Source organism: Staurois parvus, unplaced genomic scaffold (assembly GCF_062004578.1).
Source record: "Staurois parvus isolate SC_StPar_1 unplaced genomic scaffold, SC_StPar_1.0 ptg000172l, whole genome shotgun sequence".
Lineage (NCBI taxonomy): Eukaryota > Metazoa > Chordata > Amphibia > Anura > Ranidae > Staurois > Staurois parvus.
The window spans coordinates 12,861,397-12,880,929 of record NW_028317968.1 but is presented as its reverse complement, the minus strand read 5'-3'; the positions used below and the strand labels follow the sequence as shown (position 1 = coordinate 12,880,929).

General features: G+C 41.7%; 1 protein-coding gene and 1 long non-coding RNA gene across 10 annotated transcripts in view; one reads left to right on the top strand and one right to left on the bottom strand.

Annotated features, from left to right (window-relative positions):
• LOC149462670 (uncharacterized) overlaps nt 1-16,090 on the bottom strand; it is a 79,083-nt gene extending 62,993 nt beyond the window's left edge. The window contains exons 1-2 of the long non-coding RNA XR_016312634.1: nt 15,830-16,090; nt 4,821-4,965 (exon numbers count right to left, since the gene is read on the bottom strand). This is a non-coding gene — a long non-coding RNA (uncharacterized LOC149462670). The remainder of the gene's footprint in view (nt 1-4,820; nt 4,966-15,829) is intronic.
• The window catches only part of MACF1 (microtubule actin crosslinking factor 1), a 402,996-nt gene that overhangs the window by 144,571 nt on the left and 238,892 nt on the right, over nt 1-19,533 (top strand). For all 9 annotated transcript variants that reach the window (XM_089676708.1, XM_089676721.1, XM_089676720.1 and 6 more), the window contains 3 exons: nt 16,659-16,720; nt 18,393-18,482; nt 19,314-19,391. In XM_089676708.1, coding sequence (XP_089532834.1) covers nt 16,659-16,720; nt 18,393-18,482; nt 19,314-19,391 — 230 coding nt within the window. The remainder of the gene's footprint in view (nt 1-16,658; nt 16,721-18,392; nt 18,483-19,313; nt 19,392-19,533) is intronic.

Genomic DNA, 19,533 nt, shown 5'->3' with positions numbered 1-19,533 from the left:
ACCGAAGAATTTTTTCCCTGGTGAAGAAAACACCCTTCACAACAGTTGGCCAGATCAAGAACACTCTCCAGGAGGTAGGTGTATGTGTGTCAAAGTCAACAATCAAGAGAAGACTTCACCAGAGTGAATACAGAGGGTTCACCACAAGTTGTAAACCATTGGTGAGCCTCAAAAACAGGAAGGCCAGATTAGAGTTTGCCAAACCACATCTAAAAAAGCCTTCACAGTTCTGGAACAACATCCTATGGACAGATGAGTCCAAGATCAACTTGTACCAGAGTGATGGGAAGAGAAGAGTATGGAGAAGGAAAGGAACTGCTCATGATCCTAAGCATACCACCTCATCAGTGAAGCATGGTGGTGGTGGTAGTGTCATGGCGTGGGCATGTATGGCTGCCAATGGAACTGGTTCTCTTGTATTTATTGATGATGTGACTGCTGACAAAAGCAGCAGGAGGAATTCTGAAGTGTTTTGGGCAATATTATCTGCTCATATTCAGCCAAATGCTTCAGAACTCATTGGATGCCGCTTCACAGTGCAGATGGACAATGGCCCAAAGCATACTGCAAAAGCAACCAAAGAGTTTTTTAAGGGAATGAAGTGGAATGTTATGCAATGGCCAAGTCAATCACCTGACCTGAATCCGATTGAGCATGCATTTCACTTGCTGAAGACAAAACTGAAGGGAAAATGCCCCAAGAACAAGCAGGAACTGAAGACAGTTGCAGTAGAGGCCTGGCAGAGCATCACCAGGGATGAAACCCAGCGTCTGGTGATGACTATGTGTTCCAGACTTCAGGCTGTAATTGACTGCAAAGGATTTGCAACCAAGTATTAAAAAGTGAAAGTTTGATTTATGATTATTATTCTGTCCCATTACTTTTGGTCCCTTGACAAGTGGGAGGCACATATGCAAACTGTTGTAATTCCTACACCGTTCACCTGATTTGGATGTAAATACCCTAAAGCACATCTTGTTTGTTTTATTTCAAATCCATTATGGTGGTGTATAGAGCCAAAAATGTTAGAATTGTGTCAATGTCCCAATATTTATGGACCTGACTGTATGTTTGAGCATTTCTTTTGTTGTATGCTTAGTATGGATAGCCCAGGTTTGTGACAAGTTTGCTTCAAAGTATAACAAAGGCAACCAAGTGCCCCACAAGCTTACATTATCGTTTGAACCCCCAATATGGGTAGCCCAAGAAGTGATGGAATGTGACCCAGTATGTACTGACAACCTTCTATGGCTCATCCCCACAGACAGACCAAAGATATTCAATCTTGTACTGAAACATACCATGCAGGCCCAGGACACCTATAAATACTCTGGAAAATGATGGTCACCCAATATTATTATTATTATACAGGATTTATATAGCGCCAACAGCCCAGCTTTACAATATAACGGGAGACAATACAGTTCAATACAAGAGGGATAAGAGGGCCCTGCTCCTTGGAGCTTAATATATCAATCTCTTATGTCCATTAACTGCAATCCAGGTTTCCCTCCAGTTTCCCAATCCCCTTTAGCTTTTGGGTCTGAAATGTGAAAGTAATGACACAGGTTTTGAAGCTTTAAAATCTTTCTCTGTACCCTACCACCTGTAGAATGATTTCGATACATCCAGAGAAAGTGCTTTATGGAACACTATCAATCATTCAATAGCCCCATACTCTTGATTCCCTTTTGAGCACTGACCCACAGTCGATGGACTGGATATCGCTCATATTTACCTTGCTCTCACCCCCCTCTGTATTTCACCTTCCAGTATACAGTTGCAAGAAAAAGTATGTGAACCCCTTGGGATTACGTGGAGTTTTGCATGAATTGGGCATAAAATGTGCTCTGAACGTCATCTAAGTCACAACAATAGAAGAACACAGTCTGCTGAACATAATACTACACAAACATTAGATGTTGCCATGGTTTAATTGCACATAACATGTAAACATTCACAGTGCAGGGAGGAAAAAGTATGTGAGGCCCTAGCTTAATGACTTCTCCCAGAGCTAATTGGAGCCAGGAGTGAGCCAACCTTGACTCCAATCAGTGTGAGGATATTGGATGTGTTGCTGACAGCTGTCCTGCCCTTAAAAAACACACACCTGTTTTGGGTTTTCTGGTTTCAAGAAGCACTGTCTGATGTGAACCATGCCTCGCAGAAAAGAGCTCTCAGAAGACCTACAATCAAGAATTGTTGACTTGCATGAAGCTGGAAAGGGTTACAAAAGTATCTCCAAAAGCCTTGATGTTCATGTGTCCACGGTAAGACAGACTGTCTACAAATGGAGAAAGTTTAGCACTGTTGCTACTCTCCCTAGGCGTTGTCGTCCTATAAAAATGACTGCAAGAGCACAGCGCAGAATGCTGCATGAGGTAAAGAAGAATCCCAGAGTGTCAGCTAAAGACCTACAGAAATCTCTGGCACATGCTAACATTTTTGTTGACACATCTACAATAAGGAAAACATTAAACAAGAATGGAGTACATGGGAGGACACCACGGAGGAAGCCATTGCTGTCCAAAAAGAATATTGCAGCACGTTTGAAGTTTGCAAAAGAGCACCTGGATGTTCCACAGCACTACTGGCAAAATATACTGTGGACAGATGAAACCAAGATTGAGTTGTTTGGGAAGAACACACAACACTATGTGTGGAGAAAAAAAGGCACAGCACACCAACATCAAAACCTCATCCCCACTGTAAAACATGGCGGAGGGAGCATCATGGTTTGGGGCTGCTTTGCTGCCTCAGGGCCTGGACGGATTGTTGTCATTGATGGGAAAATGAATTCCAGAGTTTATCAAGACATTTTGCAGGAAAACGTACGACCATCTGTCCGCCAGCTGAAGCTCCGCAGAGGATGGGTGATACAACAGGACAATGACCCAAAGCCTACAAGTAATTCAACAAAACAATGGCTGCAACAGCACAGAATACGCCTTCTGGAGTGGCCCAGTCAGAGTCCTGACCTCAACCCGATTGAAATGCTGTGGCATGACCTTAAGAGAGCGATTCACACCAGACATCCCAAGAATATTGCTACACTAAAACAGTTTTGTGAAGAGGAGTGGTCCAAAATGACTCCAGATCGTTGTGCAGGTCTGATCTGCAACTACAGGAAACGTTTGGTTGAGGTTATTGCTGCCAAAGGAGGGTCAACCAGTTAAGTCCAAAGGTTCACATACTTTTTCCTCCCTGCACTGTGAATGTTTACATGTTATGTGCAATTAAACCATGGCAACATCTAATGTTTGTGTAGTATTATGTTCAGCAGACTGTGTTCTTCTATTGTTGTGACTTAGATGACGTTCAGAGCACATTTTATGCCGAATTCATGCAAAACTCCACGTAATCCCAAGGGGTTCACATACTTTTTCTTGCAACTGTACACCTAACTGTGGGCAACAGACTTGGGAAGGAATATTGGGCTTGAATCCGGCCTACTATGAAATGTAGCCCACTTAGTGTTCTGGGTGTAGAGAGCATTTACAAGGTCATGACACTTTGGTATTTAGTACCCACCAGAAAACCACTTGTGTTATACCTGGCTACTCTCCTCGGTGTTCTAGGGGATGCAGACAACTGGGAACATTTTAACACATTTTGTGGACATGCCTGTGGATGTTTTTTCGCTTCTCACAATGTTAATGGGACAAGAGATCCCTCCCAGAGCAGGATACATCCTCCTTTGTATCAGGCTACCTGATCTTTTCAAGGTTCATCTTGTAATCCATATTGTTGACTCTTTCTATTGCTGAAACCAACTCTAGAACCTCACAGATTATGCTGCATGAGAAAGCAGGAACTAGGTTGTATGACACATGCATCAAATAGAATATTTCTGCACTATTTCCTACCCTCTTGAACAGACTCAGGCCTGCTAGACATTTAGGTTGTCACTTTTATCAACCCCCTAATTTCCTGTGCTTGAACCCCCAACTCACTTTCCCGCTTCTATCTGATTTTCTCCTGTTTCATCAATCCTAAGAGTACTAACTTGTATTTTTGTTAAATAACAAGCCATCTTCTGTTAAGTCGAATGCTTCTTTATATTGCAGTACATGTCAAATCCTGTTGGTACTCTGTACTCTATGATGTTTGTAACAAAATTTACAATTTAAGAAAACATTTGAACCATAACCTTCTACATTGTTACATTACGTTTTTCCCCTGCCTCTGGTGGTTTGTATTGATACTTTCCTTGTTTCTATTATGTTATTTTGCCTCTTTGTATAACATTTGTATGTGCTTTCTCTCATTGGTTTTTTATTTATTGTTCTACAGTCACATGTCCTTTATATCTTTATGTATCCTTTTATTTAAAGCTTGTCACCCACAACTCTCATTGTTTGTTTTGCAGAATGCTTTATGAAGTTACTTGTCTATAATTCTTCAGCAGTGTCTAACGTCTTTTTTTTTTTTTTGAATTTTAGGCCGCTTGTGTGTGTCCTCTGTCGCATGCTTTTCAATACACAGCAGCTCAAGGTGTCCCTGTGAGATAAGGAAGGAGCTCCTTTCTGTATTGGCACAACAGTTTTAGACACATTTTGCTATATGTAGCTAGTGGTATCTCCAGAAGGTTCTTAGTCTTAATGCCTTGTTTGCAGTAGGAACAGCCTTCTCCCAAGCACAGTGTCATAAAATATATAGTTCTGTGGTGTTTAACAGTGCGTTCAATTTACCGCAAAGCTGTTCCATACTGGAAATAAACACATTGATCTGTTATTAAAATTAAAGCTGACTTCCAGGCTAACAGAAACTGCTAAATATACAGTGGGAGTGCATGTTTGTTTGTAAAATGTCTTACCTACCTAAAGGTTTGCAGTTTGATTCAGAAAGTCTTCAGAAAGTGATCCAGACATCCAAGGTAGATAACATGGCCAGGTCGGTGACCTCGTTTTTCCCCACCACAGTTGAGCAATAAGGCTTAGTCGGCAACCTGCTCCAGCCTGGTGACTGTAAAATAAGAGCATTAACGTCCTGTTGAGGTGTTTACTCTGCTCTCTCCTTCTGTAAACATGCTCCTGTTCCTAGATTGAAAGTGCTGGATTGCTGTGGTGCCTAGTTGGCTTGCACTTTTGTCTATTTGTCTCCCAGTTTTCCTCTGCAGAACAGGAAATGTATGTACAGACCCATTTAAGAACTGGCTTCAAATGCCTGTGATAACTTTTAATGAACACACGTTTGACCTCTGTGGAAAGATCAATGTTTCCACACAGAGACCAAACGTCCTTCTGAGAGAAAAAAAAAAAAGCTGGCAGGGGACAGGCTTTTCCATTTAGGATGTGGCTACTTTATAAAGATATATATATTAAAGTGGTTCTAAAGGCTCAAGAGTTTTTTTTTTTTTTTTTTTTTTTACCTTTTTATGTATAAATGTAAAAAACCTTCTGCGTTCAGGTTCCCCCCTCCCCATTTCTCCATTATACTTACCTGAGGCCCATCCCAATTCAGTGAAGTGCATGGGAGCAGCTGCTCTCTCAGGTCTCTCTCTCTTCTCATCAGTTCACACAGCAGCTGGATCCATTGGCTGTTGCTGCTGTCAGTCACAGGCAGTGAGCCAATGAGGTTTGAGCGGGGGGAGGGAGCTGGCAGGCCGAGCCGCGCTTTGTGTGTGAATGGACACACAGGCACGGCTCAGCAGCGAGCCTGCTTGAGTGCCCCCATAGCAAGAGGAGCCAGGAGTGCCGGCGGGGGACACAAAAAGAAGAGGGTTGGGGCTACTCTGTGCAAAAACATATCACAGATTAGCTAAGTATAACATGTTTATATTATTTTTTTTTTCATTCTTTGTTTTAGAATCACTTTAAGCCGATTAAACTGAATGTTCAGTTAGACTTTAAATTCCATCTCTAAGTAGATTCTGCAGTCAGATTGCAAAATGTAATGCTATCTTTAGCACCACGCTTGTGTAGATGGAGGAATCAGTTTTGTTTTTGTTTGTTCATCCTGCTGGCTGAATGAAAAAATCTATTACCAGCTTTCCTTGCATTTCAGAAAGTTATTCTGTCAACTTTTTCAGCTGGAAGGATAAACTTTTTTTACATGTTTTTTGCATTTTAAGATTGAATGGTACACATTGTGCATGTGCATTTCCTGTACCCAAACAATTTCAACATCATCTGGCATCATCACATGTTTTCTGAGAGTGTTACAGTTAGTGGAATGATCCGTCTGCCAAGGACTGTCTCATGGCTAGGAGTGGTATCCTCTCAGCAGCCATATTGGTGTAGACAGGTTAATGAAAACTGTAGAAAAATGTCTGCCAATGTCCGACAATGACTTTTATGTAATAAAGAACTTATAGCTGCAGAAGCTGTCAGTGTGGCTGCATTCATTGCTTATACCCTGGTGCAGTTTATTTTCTGTGTTATCGCTTATTCTTATCTAGTGACACCTTCAGATGGCTACTAATATAGAAGTGCGTAGTAAGTTGTATGGAATTCCTTTGTCATAGTCCAATGTTTTCTGTAAGCAAAGACTGTAAACTGCACAATAGTTTGGACTGATATAAGGAATATTCTGGTGTGATAGACAGATTAACATGAATACATGTGTATAGAATTACACTGGCAATTGTATGGAAAGGAAAGATTGATGAGAGGGAAGATCTGTCTCTCTACTATGTGATCTTCGTCTCCACACTGCTGCCTTTGGGGAAAATAACTTTACAGGCTGCTTTCCTGCTTGTCACCAGCAGAGAGCTCTGCTACTCTACCAACCATCACAGCCAGCTCTGCTTGACTTCTGCATTGGGATGATGTAACCGGTATATATTTATACAACGGCAGAAGCATGCACACAAGAAAGGTTTAGATGTTTAATCTCCAATTTGTACTGGTTTTATGCAAAACTTGGAGAAAAAAGTGTTTTCGATATTGGAATAATGGTTGAGATGAGTAACAAGTATGACTTGCTGTGTAGGATCTGTGTTCCCAGAGCTGAAGTATGTGTAAAGCCAAAACTTTTTTTGAAGTTTGGAGAGAGAAAGTTTTTGCTTTTAGTCCTGGTGACACAGATCATCAGTACAAAGAGGATGAACCTATAGCACATTGCTTATTGATAAACCTCTTAAAGCGGAGTTCCACTCACCCTGTCCAAAAATAAGTCAGCAGCTGCAAAAACTGTAGCCGCTGACTTTTAAAAAAACAGCCACTTACCTGTCCCTCGGTGTGTCCCCCACAGACCATTTCACTGGCCGTCCTGTATTCCAGGAGCACAGTATCTTCAGTGTGGGCACCCGGCTGTGATAGCTTGCAGTTTCACAGCCAGGTACCCACTGCGCATGCGCTTCATGAATGGTCCTGTAGTCTTCTGGGACCTGTCACGTGTCCCAAAAGACTAGAGGGAGGGAGGGAGGACACCTTCCGCTTACGATCGCCTAGGCGATCGGACTGGAAGTGGGAGCGCGTACCTGCCTAATTCGGATACCCGCTCCCCCCCCCCCCCGACCCCAAAGATGCCAATCCTTAATGGGGAGCAGGGGAGTAGTCCTTAAAGCGGAATTTCCCCTTTTGGGTGGAGCTCCGCTTTAACAGATTTCACTTCAAAAGACAGTAAAGCTGCCCATAGCTGGGCTGAATCTTGGCCAGTTTAGCAGGGACAAAATGAGATTCGGTCTATCTATGGGCAGCCTCGTTGTACTGAAGACAATCCATTGATTGATTCAGTACAACCAGCTTGTTGGATTTTTTGCTTGCGTTCACTTCTGGTGGCTATAGCCACTAGCAGTAATCATTTTGCTCTCCTGGCAGGGTTGGCTTCTCGCCTGCAGAACACAATAGCTCCGCGGCAGGGATTCCCCCCTCAACACTGGCTGTGTTGATGGGGAAATTGAGCGATTTTCTTGCCTGCAACCTGTGATTGCAGAAGAAAAATCCGGTCATCTATGGCTTGCCGAAGAGTATTTTCAGCAAATACAGAAATAACCTGTTGATCTTGCCAGCAAGCATATTTGTCACTTCCTGTGATTTTCCTTCCAAGTTAATATCTTTAAATTGTAAGTCCCCCTTGCCCCCACATGTAAAGGGGAAGACAACCTGTTTTTTTTAGTCCAAATCAGGAGAGCAATAGCAACAAAGGCACTTTCTGTAGATATAGTGGAGGAGTCAGTGTAGCCTCCCATGGAGAGGAAATGTAACGTTTACCATACAGAAGTACATTTTTTTACAATCTGAACAAAAAAGTAAAATAAATTCCTTCACGCTAAACAGCAAGGATATATGAATCTCACTCTGCAGGTATTGTATTCTGAGAGCCAGCACTTCCAGCTGTCAAAATAACCAGACAGTGCCTGCATCTGATTGAATGCAGCAATGCTATTTGGCCAACAGTTTTTCATCTGGCCACTTTGATTTTTCAGCTAAAGAATATCAGGTGGGAGGGTACTGGTAGAGCCATTCGCAAAGAGAATTTTGCCCAACTCATCGGGAACTGCTTGAAACTGTCTCTGTGCATGGCCAACTAGTATACTGGTAGGATCACCAGGTGAAAATAAAGCAAATGAAACCTGAAAATGAAATGTAGCCCCCACATCCTCGTTACTGGTAAGCTTAAATGTCAAATTTTGGTCTTTTGATTTTAGATACATTTTTAGTCTTGTGGCTTGTAGAATACTCTAACCTAAGGGAAATTTTCAACAAATTTAGAAAGTTCTCCTGTGTCATAATAATGACCTGAGACTCCCTAGGGTTCACTTTATTGCCCTCTAGTGCAACAGAGAGCACCTAGTTATCATAAGTGATGCTCAAAAGCCGCATTGCATTTATTGCTTTTAGCAAGTAGTTTATGGACACTGCTTGCTTCCCTCCATTTTCCTCAGTACAATTCTGTTGCTGTCCATAGACAGGTCAGTTTTTGGGAAGGCTGAACAAGAACTCTTATTTTTTTGGTAACTTTTGTTATTTAAAGGATAAGTTCACCTTTCTGAACATTTTACACCCATATTTAGGGTATGACATGATCAGCCTCAGGCCCCCTCCTTGTGGCAGAGAGCCGGGGATTTTCTCTTCGTACTCGCTGCCACAATTTAAAAAGTGCGCGGCCATGCGGGGCTCCGCCCAAATGGCTGCGTCATTGATTCACATATTTTGAGGCTGTCGGCTTGAAGTTCTAAATTAACTACCACGGCGATATTGTGGTAGTTCATTCACTCTTCCTGTCACACTGACAGTCTACAGGAGACCTGCATGGCACCAGCTATCTATTTATCACTGGCGCAATGCTTTACAGGCTTCTAAAACAAAAAATAGTAAATTTTTTTTTTACCTGCAAATAATTGTACATTTATTATTTTTTTGTTAAAAGGTGAACTTATCCTTTACCATTAGCAGAATGTTTTAGACAGCAATTGCCCTCTATATAGATTTTCGTTTCATTATTAAAGTGATTGTGAACCTATAATTGTTTTTCCTTTATAATAAAAAAAATGTTATACTTGCTCTGTGTAATGGTTTTGTGCAGAGCAGCCCCTATCCTTTTCTGGGGTCCCCTTCTGGTACTCCTAGGTCTTCCTCTCCCACTGTGTGCTCACCATAGCAAGCTGCTGTGCCAATGAGGAGGGAAAGAGTGGGGAGAGCTGCTGCTCTTGTGCACAGTGCTGGATTGGGATTGGGCTCAAGGGGAGGGTGGGTGAGCTGCACTCAGAAGGGGTTTTTTTTTTTGTTTTAATGCAAAAATGCATTGAGTTATTAAAAAAAAAAACACCTTCGGCCTTGAGAACCACTTTACTATTTTTCTTCAGAAAGTAATTTTCTATTTCTATTGATTGATATCTCCAAATGTGTTTGTCATTTGAAGGATGCTATGCACTAGGAGACCAATAGGGCCATCCATGTAGCAAATTTAGAAAGTTCGACAATTCATCAATACAGTAAGCATTGATTTTCTGAGTAGCAGTGCTGATAACTCTCTGAAATAATCTCTCAAACTAGTGCAGCAGGGAGCACTACTACTAAAGTTTGTTCGCCTGTGCTATGTTGTTGCCCGACAGAGCAGGATATAATGACAGAGCGTCTTTAAAAAAAGAAGTTGGCACGCGCTGTCTATATGTAGATTATTACAGTTAGTCTGGATTCACGTTACAACATTATGAAAGTGCAGAACATTAAACTACAAGTGTAACAAAAAAGCAAAATGCATACTAACATTCCAAAAGGCTTGGTAAAATGTGCTCTAAAATTCAACATTTTAATAATGCTATAGTGCAGCCATTCTCAGCTAGGGTTCTGTGGAACACTAGGGATTTTCCAGAGTTTGCCAGGGGTCCCCTAAATTGTGGCTGAATGACCTCCTATCTGATGGTGCCTGCCTTATTCAGGGGTCTATACCACTTGGCAGAGCCAGCTGCAGGACACCAATTTATCTTTTTTTTTTTTTTTTTAGCATTCTGTAGTAGTGGCATTTTGATCACCATTGTAAGGGGGGCATTCTTGTTTCCTCTGGCCAACAGTATAAGGGGCACGTTTCCCATTGATCCCTGATGAATTGTTTTTAGCAGGGGTTCCCCAATATCTGAAAATGATTTCTAGGGTTCCTTTAGGTAAAAAGGTTGAGAAAGGCTGCTCTAGTGTGTATAGAGCCACCTACATACATGAAACAAAGTTCTATACAGTGCACATACCTGTGTGGGTCCTTACATTCCATCAGCCTTCAGGGGAAAATCTGTAGCCAGTACTCAGAATGGTATGTTTTAGTTTCCAGGTCATCCTAGATTTCCATACTCTTATTTGTTGGCCCCAAGCAAAGCCCACACCTCCTGTAGCAGCTTGTTGGGTCAGGACTTGTCAGATTGCACGTCATCTTCTGCTGGTTCCCTGCCCCACACCCTTCATTGCCTTTTACTGGCATAGGGCAGATTTGTCCTGGCTGTACTTTTTTCAGTCATCATTGACATTTAGAATGTGTCCAGCTTTGTTATATAGGGATTGATAATCAGCTTTTGTATCATGTAGCTATGCCTGTCCTTGTACTTTATAGATTTCTGAATCATCCTCAGATCCTGTTATAATTAGTCTTAATTAAAGAATATCTACAGTGGGGAAAATAATTCTTTGATCCCCTGCAGATTTTGTAAGTTTGCCCACTTATAATGAAATGAAGAGTCTATACTTTTTATTATACGTGTATTTTGGCCTACCTCATCGCAGGCTATCCCCCCTCCAGTCTATCATGAACGCTTCTGCCAGACTCATCCACCTCACTAACCGTTCTGTATCTGCCACCCCTCTCTGCCAATCCCTCCACTGGCTCCCAGTTGCCTAATGGATAAAATTCAAAACACTAACAATGACATATAAAGCCATCCACAACCCTGCCCCAATTTACATAACCGATCTTATCTCTAATTATCACCCAAACCGTACACTCCGCTCCTCGCAAGACCTCCTACTCTCTAGCTCCCTTGTCTCCTCCTCCCATGCTCATCTCCAAGACTTCTCCAGGGCGTCACCAATCCTCTGGAACTCCCTACCCCAATCTATTAGGCTATCACCTACTCTACTTACCTTTAGGCGATCACTGAAAACCTATCTCTGCAGGGAAGCCTATCCCGCCCTTTGCTAATACTGGAATCCTCTACTCTTCCAACCACTCCATCCCCCACAGTTTTACCTTTTGTACCACTCACCCCTCCCTCCTAGATTGTAAGTTCCAAGGAGCAGGGCCCTCAAATCCCTCTTGTATTGAACTGTATTGTTACTGTATTGTCTCCCACTATAATGTAAAGCGCTGTGCAAACCGTTGGCGCTATATAAATCCTGTATAATAATATGTTAAATGATAGAGACCGAATTGCAACCAAAAATCCAGAAAAATACACGTTACAAATGTTATAAATTGAGTTTCATTTCAGTGAGTAAAATAAGTATTTGATCCCTAAGCAGAACATGACTTAGTACTTGGTGGAGAAACCCTTTTTGGCAAGCACAGAGGTAAGACATTTAGTTGGTTACCAGGTTTGCATACATCTCAGAAGGGATTTTGGTCCACTCTTCTTTACAGATCTTCTCTAAATCCTTAAGGTTTCTTGGCTGTCGCTTGGCAACTCAAAGTTTCAGCTCCCTCCATAAATTTTCTATAGGATCAAGGTTTGGAGACTGGCCGGGCCACTCCATGACCTTAAAGTGCTTCTTCTTGAGCCACTCCTTTGTTGCCTTGGCAGTTTGTTTAGGGTTACTGTCATGCTGGAAGACCCTCCCACGACCCATCTTCAGTATTCTGGCTGGGGGGAAGAAGGTTCTTATCCAAGATTTTATAGTACATGCCCCCGTCCATTGGCCCCTCAGTACAGCAACAACGGACTGTACCTTTTAGCAGAGAAACTGCCTCAAAGCATAATGTTTCCACCTCCATTCTTGACTGTAGACATGGTGTTCTTAAGGTCATAGTCGGCATTTATGTAATGCCAAAGAGCTCAATTTTGGTCTCATCTGACCACAGTACTTTCTCTCAATCCTTTTCTGAATCATTTAGATGTTCTTTAGCAAACTTTAGACTGGCCTTTACATGTGCATTATTGAGGGGAACCTTGGGGGTGCTGCAGGATTTCACTCCATGCCTGTGTATTATGTTATCAATGGTTTGATTGGTGACTATGGTCCCAAATGCCTTGAGACAAGGCACCTTCTGTGTAGTTCTGAGCCGATCCCTCACTTTTCTCATGATCATCCCTACCCCATTAGGTGAAATCTTGCATGGAACTTCTGACCGAGGGCAATTGATGGTTATTTTGTATTTCTTCCATTTGCGAATAATTGCTCCAACAGTTGCCTCCTTCTCACCCAGCTTCTTGCTAATGGTCTTTTAGCCCATTCCAGCCTTGTGCAGGTCTACAATTTTGTCCCTGATGTCCTTTGACAGCTCTTTGGTCTTGCTCATGGTGGTGAGGTTTGAATGGAAGAAAGAGGTTTTGTGGACAGGTGTCTTTTATACACATAACAAGTTGTCATTTGGAACAACTTCTTAAATTGACAGGACTAACCTGTTTACCACATGAGCACATAACCAGCCTGTGGGAGCCAGATTTATTGTTGGTTGGTAGGGGATAAAATACTTTTATTCACTGAACTGCAGCTTTAACAGTTGTATCATGTGTTTTTTTCTGGATATTTGGTTGATATTCTGTCTCTATCATTTAAAATACACCTATGATAAAAATTCTAGACCCCTAATTTCTTTGTAATTGGGAAAACTTACAAAATCAGCAGGGGATCAAATAATTATTTTCCCTACTGTAAATCCAACATTTATATTCTTGATATGTGCCTGCTGTACCATGTACTTGAATGAAAAAGAATCCTGTTTTGTATTGCTTCCTTTGTGTGAAATCCCTGGTATTCCTGCCAGTTCCTCTGCTTTCCTAATAAAAAGTGACCACACTAGGCATGAGAGCACAGCATGGTCAGATTTCTGGCTGTGCTGGGAACTCGGTGTGCTCTCCTCCAATGATCAAACTGGTAAACCCCCCCCCCCAACAGCCATTCACTGGAAAGTGTACTGCTTTTTCTTCCCTCAGCTCTCTGAGTTACTTAAAATGTTACTAAACCCAGGACCCTGCATTCACTATATCTGGTCTCCCACAGTACACAGACCATGGAACAGCAATTATTTTAGTAAATATAAACTGCTAAATACCTTTTTCCATTAGCAGTATATAGCAGTCTTGTGACTTCTATCAGTGTTCAGCACAGCACTGGTTAAAGCTTGTAGGAGGAGTTTTCATTCTCCCCTACATTGTCTTATGAGGCTTCCCCTGACTCTCTGGACAGTGCTGATTGGCCCTGTGCTGGTCACATGCACTCTCCCAAGGGAAAAAAAAACTGTAGCAATACACACCAAAGTAAGCATGTGCAGCTTGCCCCCAAGGCTTTGTTTTATCAGCAGATGGATAGGGGACAGTAGATAAAGGGGAAGATCAGAGAAGACAGAATCAAACCTTTTTACACAGTGCAGATGATTAACCCCTTAGGTTCCACAGTGAGTATAACAAGCATGCTTTACTGCATATGAAGACTGATTTTATTGTTGTGGGTTTAGTAACACTTGAAGCAGCTGAGAACAGAGGGAATGTGAACATTTGTAAAAGGGGAAAAAATAAACTTTAATTATTTTTATATCTATACACAAATGTTTGTCTTTTCATTTCTATTTTAAACTGAATGGGTTATTTTACAAGGTGAGGGTTTATATATACTATATTCTAGTGAGGCATCTTATACCCTTTCAAAATGACATCCTAAAGGCCATCTCCAACTAGAACAAGTACTTGCATTTTACTTTAATCTTTGTCCCATACAGGGTGGTTTCTCTTTTCCTCTCTTGCCCTTGTTATAACTGTCTTTGGGTCAAGAAGGGATAGGAAATCTCCCATGGTGAAACCTCAAGGCCGTTTTTGCACGGGCGAACTCCGCCTGCTCAGTGGGGTATCTGTCCGTTTATCCCTGCTGAGTAGGCAGATTGCATGTCCATGTCTCCTTCGCTTGTTCAGAGTGGACACGGACACAGCCTGCTTTTCTCTATGGGGCGGTCGGATGTAAACAGACCTCCTGTCTGTTTACACCTGACACATTATAGAGGAAAATGTAGGGTCTGATCGGGTCCACCTAAAAATAGGCCTAAAGGACAAGTATATTTAAAAAATGAGAGAAAGCTCTTAGATCAGGCTTTTATGCTCAGTTCAATTTTAAATAGAAAGTAAACACGAAAAAAAAAGCATAGTTATAGAAGAACTTCGGGCAAAATAATTTTTCTCCCATGCAGTGAGGCTGTGCTTGCACTGCATGGGTTAACTGTTCGTTGTTGTCTAGGGGATTACAGAGCTTAGATATACTTACCTAATCTGCCAATCCTCCAACTGCAAGACTGGTCCCCACTGCTCCTGCACCCCTGCATGCCAGCAGTCATGTGAATGGACTGTTCAGTTGTAATCACGCCCATAGACCAGCTCCAGATGTGAAGACGGCAGCAACAGTCCACTGCTGGACGTGGGGGAGCACGGTTTTCCAGAAGATTGAAGGATCAGGTAAGTATAGGTTTTCGGTGTGCCCCTAGAGAAAACAAGCAGTTAATCCATGCAGTGCGGGCACAGCTCCACTGCATGAAAGAAAAATAATTTTCAGGAAGTTCTTCTTTAATGACTGGTCTATATAGATCAGTTATACATTTTCTGTACAGTGGTAGTTTGTACGGTTGGGCTTCATAAGAATAGAGGAATTCTCAATGTTGTCATATAAGGAAGTATATCTGAAATTCTGAAGATTTAAGCTGAATTATATATATTTTTTTTTTAGTTATCGTATTATTTTTATTATGTAGTTGTCCTTATTATATTATATTCTATATTATTATTATTATTATTATTACTGCTTTCAAATGTAATTCATAGTATACGGACAAAGGCAGTTTAGTGGGCTGAAATGAGGAAATGAATTAGCACAGCTATTTTTACTGCAGGTGAGTATTATTGTTAGGTGATAACAGTTCAGTATACTTGAACTGTTCTAGAACATGGACATATATTATTTTCAGAGATGTGGACTGTGCCTCTCCTATATAGTACTGTACGATGACAGATGGATGTGTGGCACTCACGGTGTCCTTGTGTGGAATTCAGCTTTTGATAAGCTGGACACAGGATCAGTGTATAAAGCAGAATGAGTTTTCATCCCTCCCCCACACTTCTCTATGGAGAAGTGTCAGTGCTCATTCTTGTCTCTTCATTTGACTAGAGGCTTTTTCTGTGTTTGGGATGAGGTGGATATAAGGGGAGGGTCGAGGTGGGCTTCCTTAGAATATCCCAGCTGGGGAAGAGGCGGGTGCATACCTGAGGATGATGAGGAGTTCAGGTGGCCGCAGGCTGGAACAGCTTCCTGACTTGGAGAGGACAACTCACAGAAGAACACCTAGCTTCAGCATGGCTAGGAGTGGCAATTATGCACCCTAATTTCAGAACTCACGTGGGGGTTCCGTTCAGGATGTAGGAGGAGCTTAGAGAAGAATTGCTGCTGTTGAAGTCTTTGGTGGCTGTCACCCTAAGTGAAAGCAAGGTGCAGTGAAAATTCTGCCATGTGGCATGTCAAGAGAACGAAACACTCTGATTCCAAACTGGTGTGCCTTATGTGCTGCATGGGTCAGTATGTCTCCGGAAGAGGGGAAGAAATATATTCTTTTTGCGTTGAAGGCTGCCTGTCTCACTTCCCCTCATGCCTAAACCTCAGAAGGTTTAGCAATAATCCGTTTGCTGAGTTCACATCCTGGGGATAAATTTATGTGCATGTGTCACGATGGTGGTAGGAAGGCTCAGACGAGACAAACCTGTTATTGCAGTGTGTGTTTTCTATATTACAGTGTGTCGTTCTTGTGTTAAGTGGGCTTTTCTTTGCAGTTACTTCTTTCAAGCCCCCACCCTCTACGATACATCTTTTATCTGCATTCGAGCCCAAAACTCTGTTCTTGGATTATTGTAACTGCCGGTTAATCCTGGCAGAGATTGGGCTGCAGTAGGAAGGTTTGCTGGATTATCATAATCTCTTTCCTGTAGAGGGTGGGAGAAAGTTCCTTTAGGGTGAGAGGTCACACACTGGCCTTACTGGTTAAGGGTTTGATAAATTACCTGGGTGATTGTCTAATATTTCTTCCTCGCTTCTTTTCAGATGAACGGGACAGAGTGCAGAAGAAAACATTCACTAAGTGGGTCAATAAACATCTCATCAAGGTAAATCATCTAATTTTTTCCTGCTTGAATTTTGGTAGATTAGGCATACCCTCTTGCTCTTCTTAAAGTAAAGCTTGACCATACATCTATCGAAATTCAGCTGGTTCAGCAAGGAACGGCCAAATTTAAATCCGTGCATAGCCGTCTTCGTTTGAGAGAAATCTATAGTTTGACCGATGTCTGTTGAAAGGACATGCTGGAGAATTTTTCTTGATCAGCTGCAGCCACTGGTCAGTGTATTCTGACAGCTGTGGGTGCTGCTGTCAGAATACAGTGTTTCAGCAAGGGGAGATTTCTCCATCCACCATGTTTGTGTGAATGGAGGGAATATAGTTTCAGCGGGCTGAAGGAAGAAAAAATTAGTGTATGGCCAGCTCGTTACCTTCACCATGCTATAAAATGTTTTCTTAAAAAAAATATGAAAAGCTATTTACTTTCCACAGTCAGGGTTACATCTGTCACATAAATATCTACATTTAAAACCATGCATTGCTTGTAGAAAGTAAATAATATAAGGCTGCAGCTACATAGGTTATTGCATGATCCAGCTATCATTGCTGTCCTTACCACCATGCACTGATGAAGGAATTCTGTTCAGGTGGTCACTCGCTTTGTAGTAGCTCTAGAGTAAAAAAGAGGGTTTATGGAGGAGCAGTGTTTACTTCGTATCATATTCACAAAAGAGCAACTATTTGCTATATGCAATTACTCACCATTCCACATCCAAAAGATAGGAAAACTATTACCAGTGGTACTGGTTTGTATGGGAGATCATGCGTGACCATGCTAAATAAAATGCAGTGTGTTTCAAAGCAGGCAATTAATTTAGTTACATTATCAAAAGTCATGTGAATGTGGGGTAGGGGGAATCACTGGAAAGCAGACAGCAAGCAGTCTCTACAGAGATATATCTTATCACACTCTTACATTGACAGGAAGTGAGGGTAAATCTCCCCACCGGAGACATCTACGGCAATAGAAACCTCACATAGGTTCTAGCCTTTCCCCACTTTATCTAAATCTAAAACTAAAAATTGTTGGAGTTTGGCTTTAAGGTAAAACCCATCCCTTTGATTTCACTGAGCCCCTTATAAAGGTTCCTTGTCCTTGGTCTCTTTTACTTCATTTGTATCTCAATAATCTATTTCAGTTTGTATCTCAATAATATAATTGCTGGATCCCTGGACAGGTAAGTGACCTTGTGTTAAAAATCAGCAGCTACAGTATTTGTAACTACCAACTTTTGAATTTTTGGGGGGAGAGCCTGGAGCTTCGCTTTAAACCCCAAAATTAAGAACTGGTAGATTTGTGCCACTACGCTGCTCTTTCATAAATATAGCAAATGATTGTTACAGTAGGATGGGCAAGAGTACGAGGTGAAAATAAAGGATTAAAGCCTGAAAAAAAATGAATGCAGCCAGCACATGTGAGGACTGGTAACCTGCAAAATATGTCAATTTAGTTCTCAGATGTGGATCAGCTTTAGGTACATAACTTAGTTCTTATTGATAGCTGATGTTACCTCAGACAGATATGTGAGGTTTAGGAAATGCAAAGAAACCCTAATACATAGTAAGCATTTATCTAGATTAAACAACACTCCCCTATCTGTCCTATTACCTTGTATATATGTCTGGGACACCAATGGCAGTAATAATTTTCATTTTGACAGGTTCGTAAGCACATCAATGATCTATATGAAGATCTTCGGGATGGTCACAATCTTATCTCCCTTTTGGAAGTCCTTTCTGGTGTTAGATTAGTAAGTATTTTGTTTTTGCTTGCTTTGTGTGCTTTGCCATTGATTCACTCCCTTGTCCTCACAGTCTCATTGCCATGTCCATCAGAACAAGGACCCCGAGGCTCCTCGGAGCCTACGACTCACCCGTAAGCCATCCCGCCGCCTTTTGATGGGAGAGGATTCAGAGGACAACCCTGACGATGCTGTATGTCACTAGAGCTGCCATTCTGTCAGATAACCCAGTGGGAGGATGGATTCCAGCACTGGGCTATCTGCTTATGGGCACAGCACAGGAGCATTGTGGGAGGTGGATGTGTGCTGTGTGATTTTAGCATGCGCATGAAGGGAACACTCAAAACGTGTACATGTAATCACATGTGCTTGTTCACAACACCTCCTTTCCTCAGCCACTGCACGGGGTGAATTAAAAATAACTTTTAGCATTGTACCCAGAGGAGGAGACAAAAGGTGTGAGGTGTCACCTAATCCATGTATCCTTATTTTTTTTCCCACCATCCACTACTTTTCCTGTTTCCTGTCACTTGCTTTCTCACAATGTTGTGCTTTTTTTTACACAAACATCTATTTCTACTTTTTCATTACCACCTCCATATGTTATGTTTTTTATTTTATTTATTTTCATCTCTTTATGCTTAAGTATTTCTGTGTTTTTTGTTAATGTCTGTTCTATGTAGACCCCCCTTTTACTGTTTGTTCATCGTCCTATTTCTAACTTTCTTGCCCTTAAACCTTTTCTAGTATGCTTGTTGCTCACTTTTCTGGTTCCATATGGTACCTCTCTATGTTCTTTGTCTTCATTCTTAAAGAAAAAACTTTACCTTACTTTTGCAGCCCAGAGAGAAAGGTAGGATGCGATTCCACCGCCTTCAAAATGTGCAGATTGCACTGGATTTCCTCAAGCAACGTCAGGTAAGTCATGAGTGATGGGCTCAAATTTTGTAAACTATCCCTATAGACCCCCCCCCCACCACCACATAAGTTCTGAGAATGGAGTGTCCATACAAAGATCAAAATTGAGCCGGTTCAGCAGGGACCAGCCGAATTTTGATCT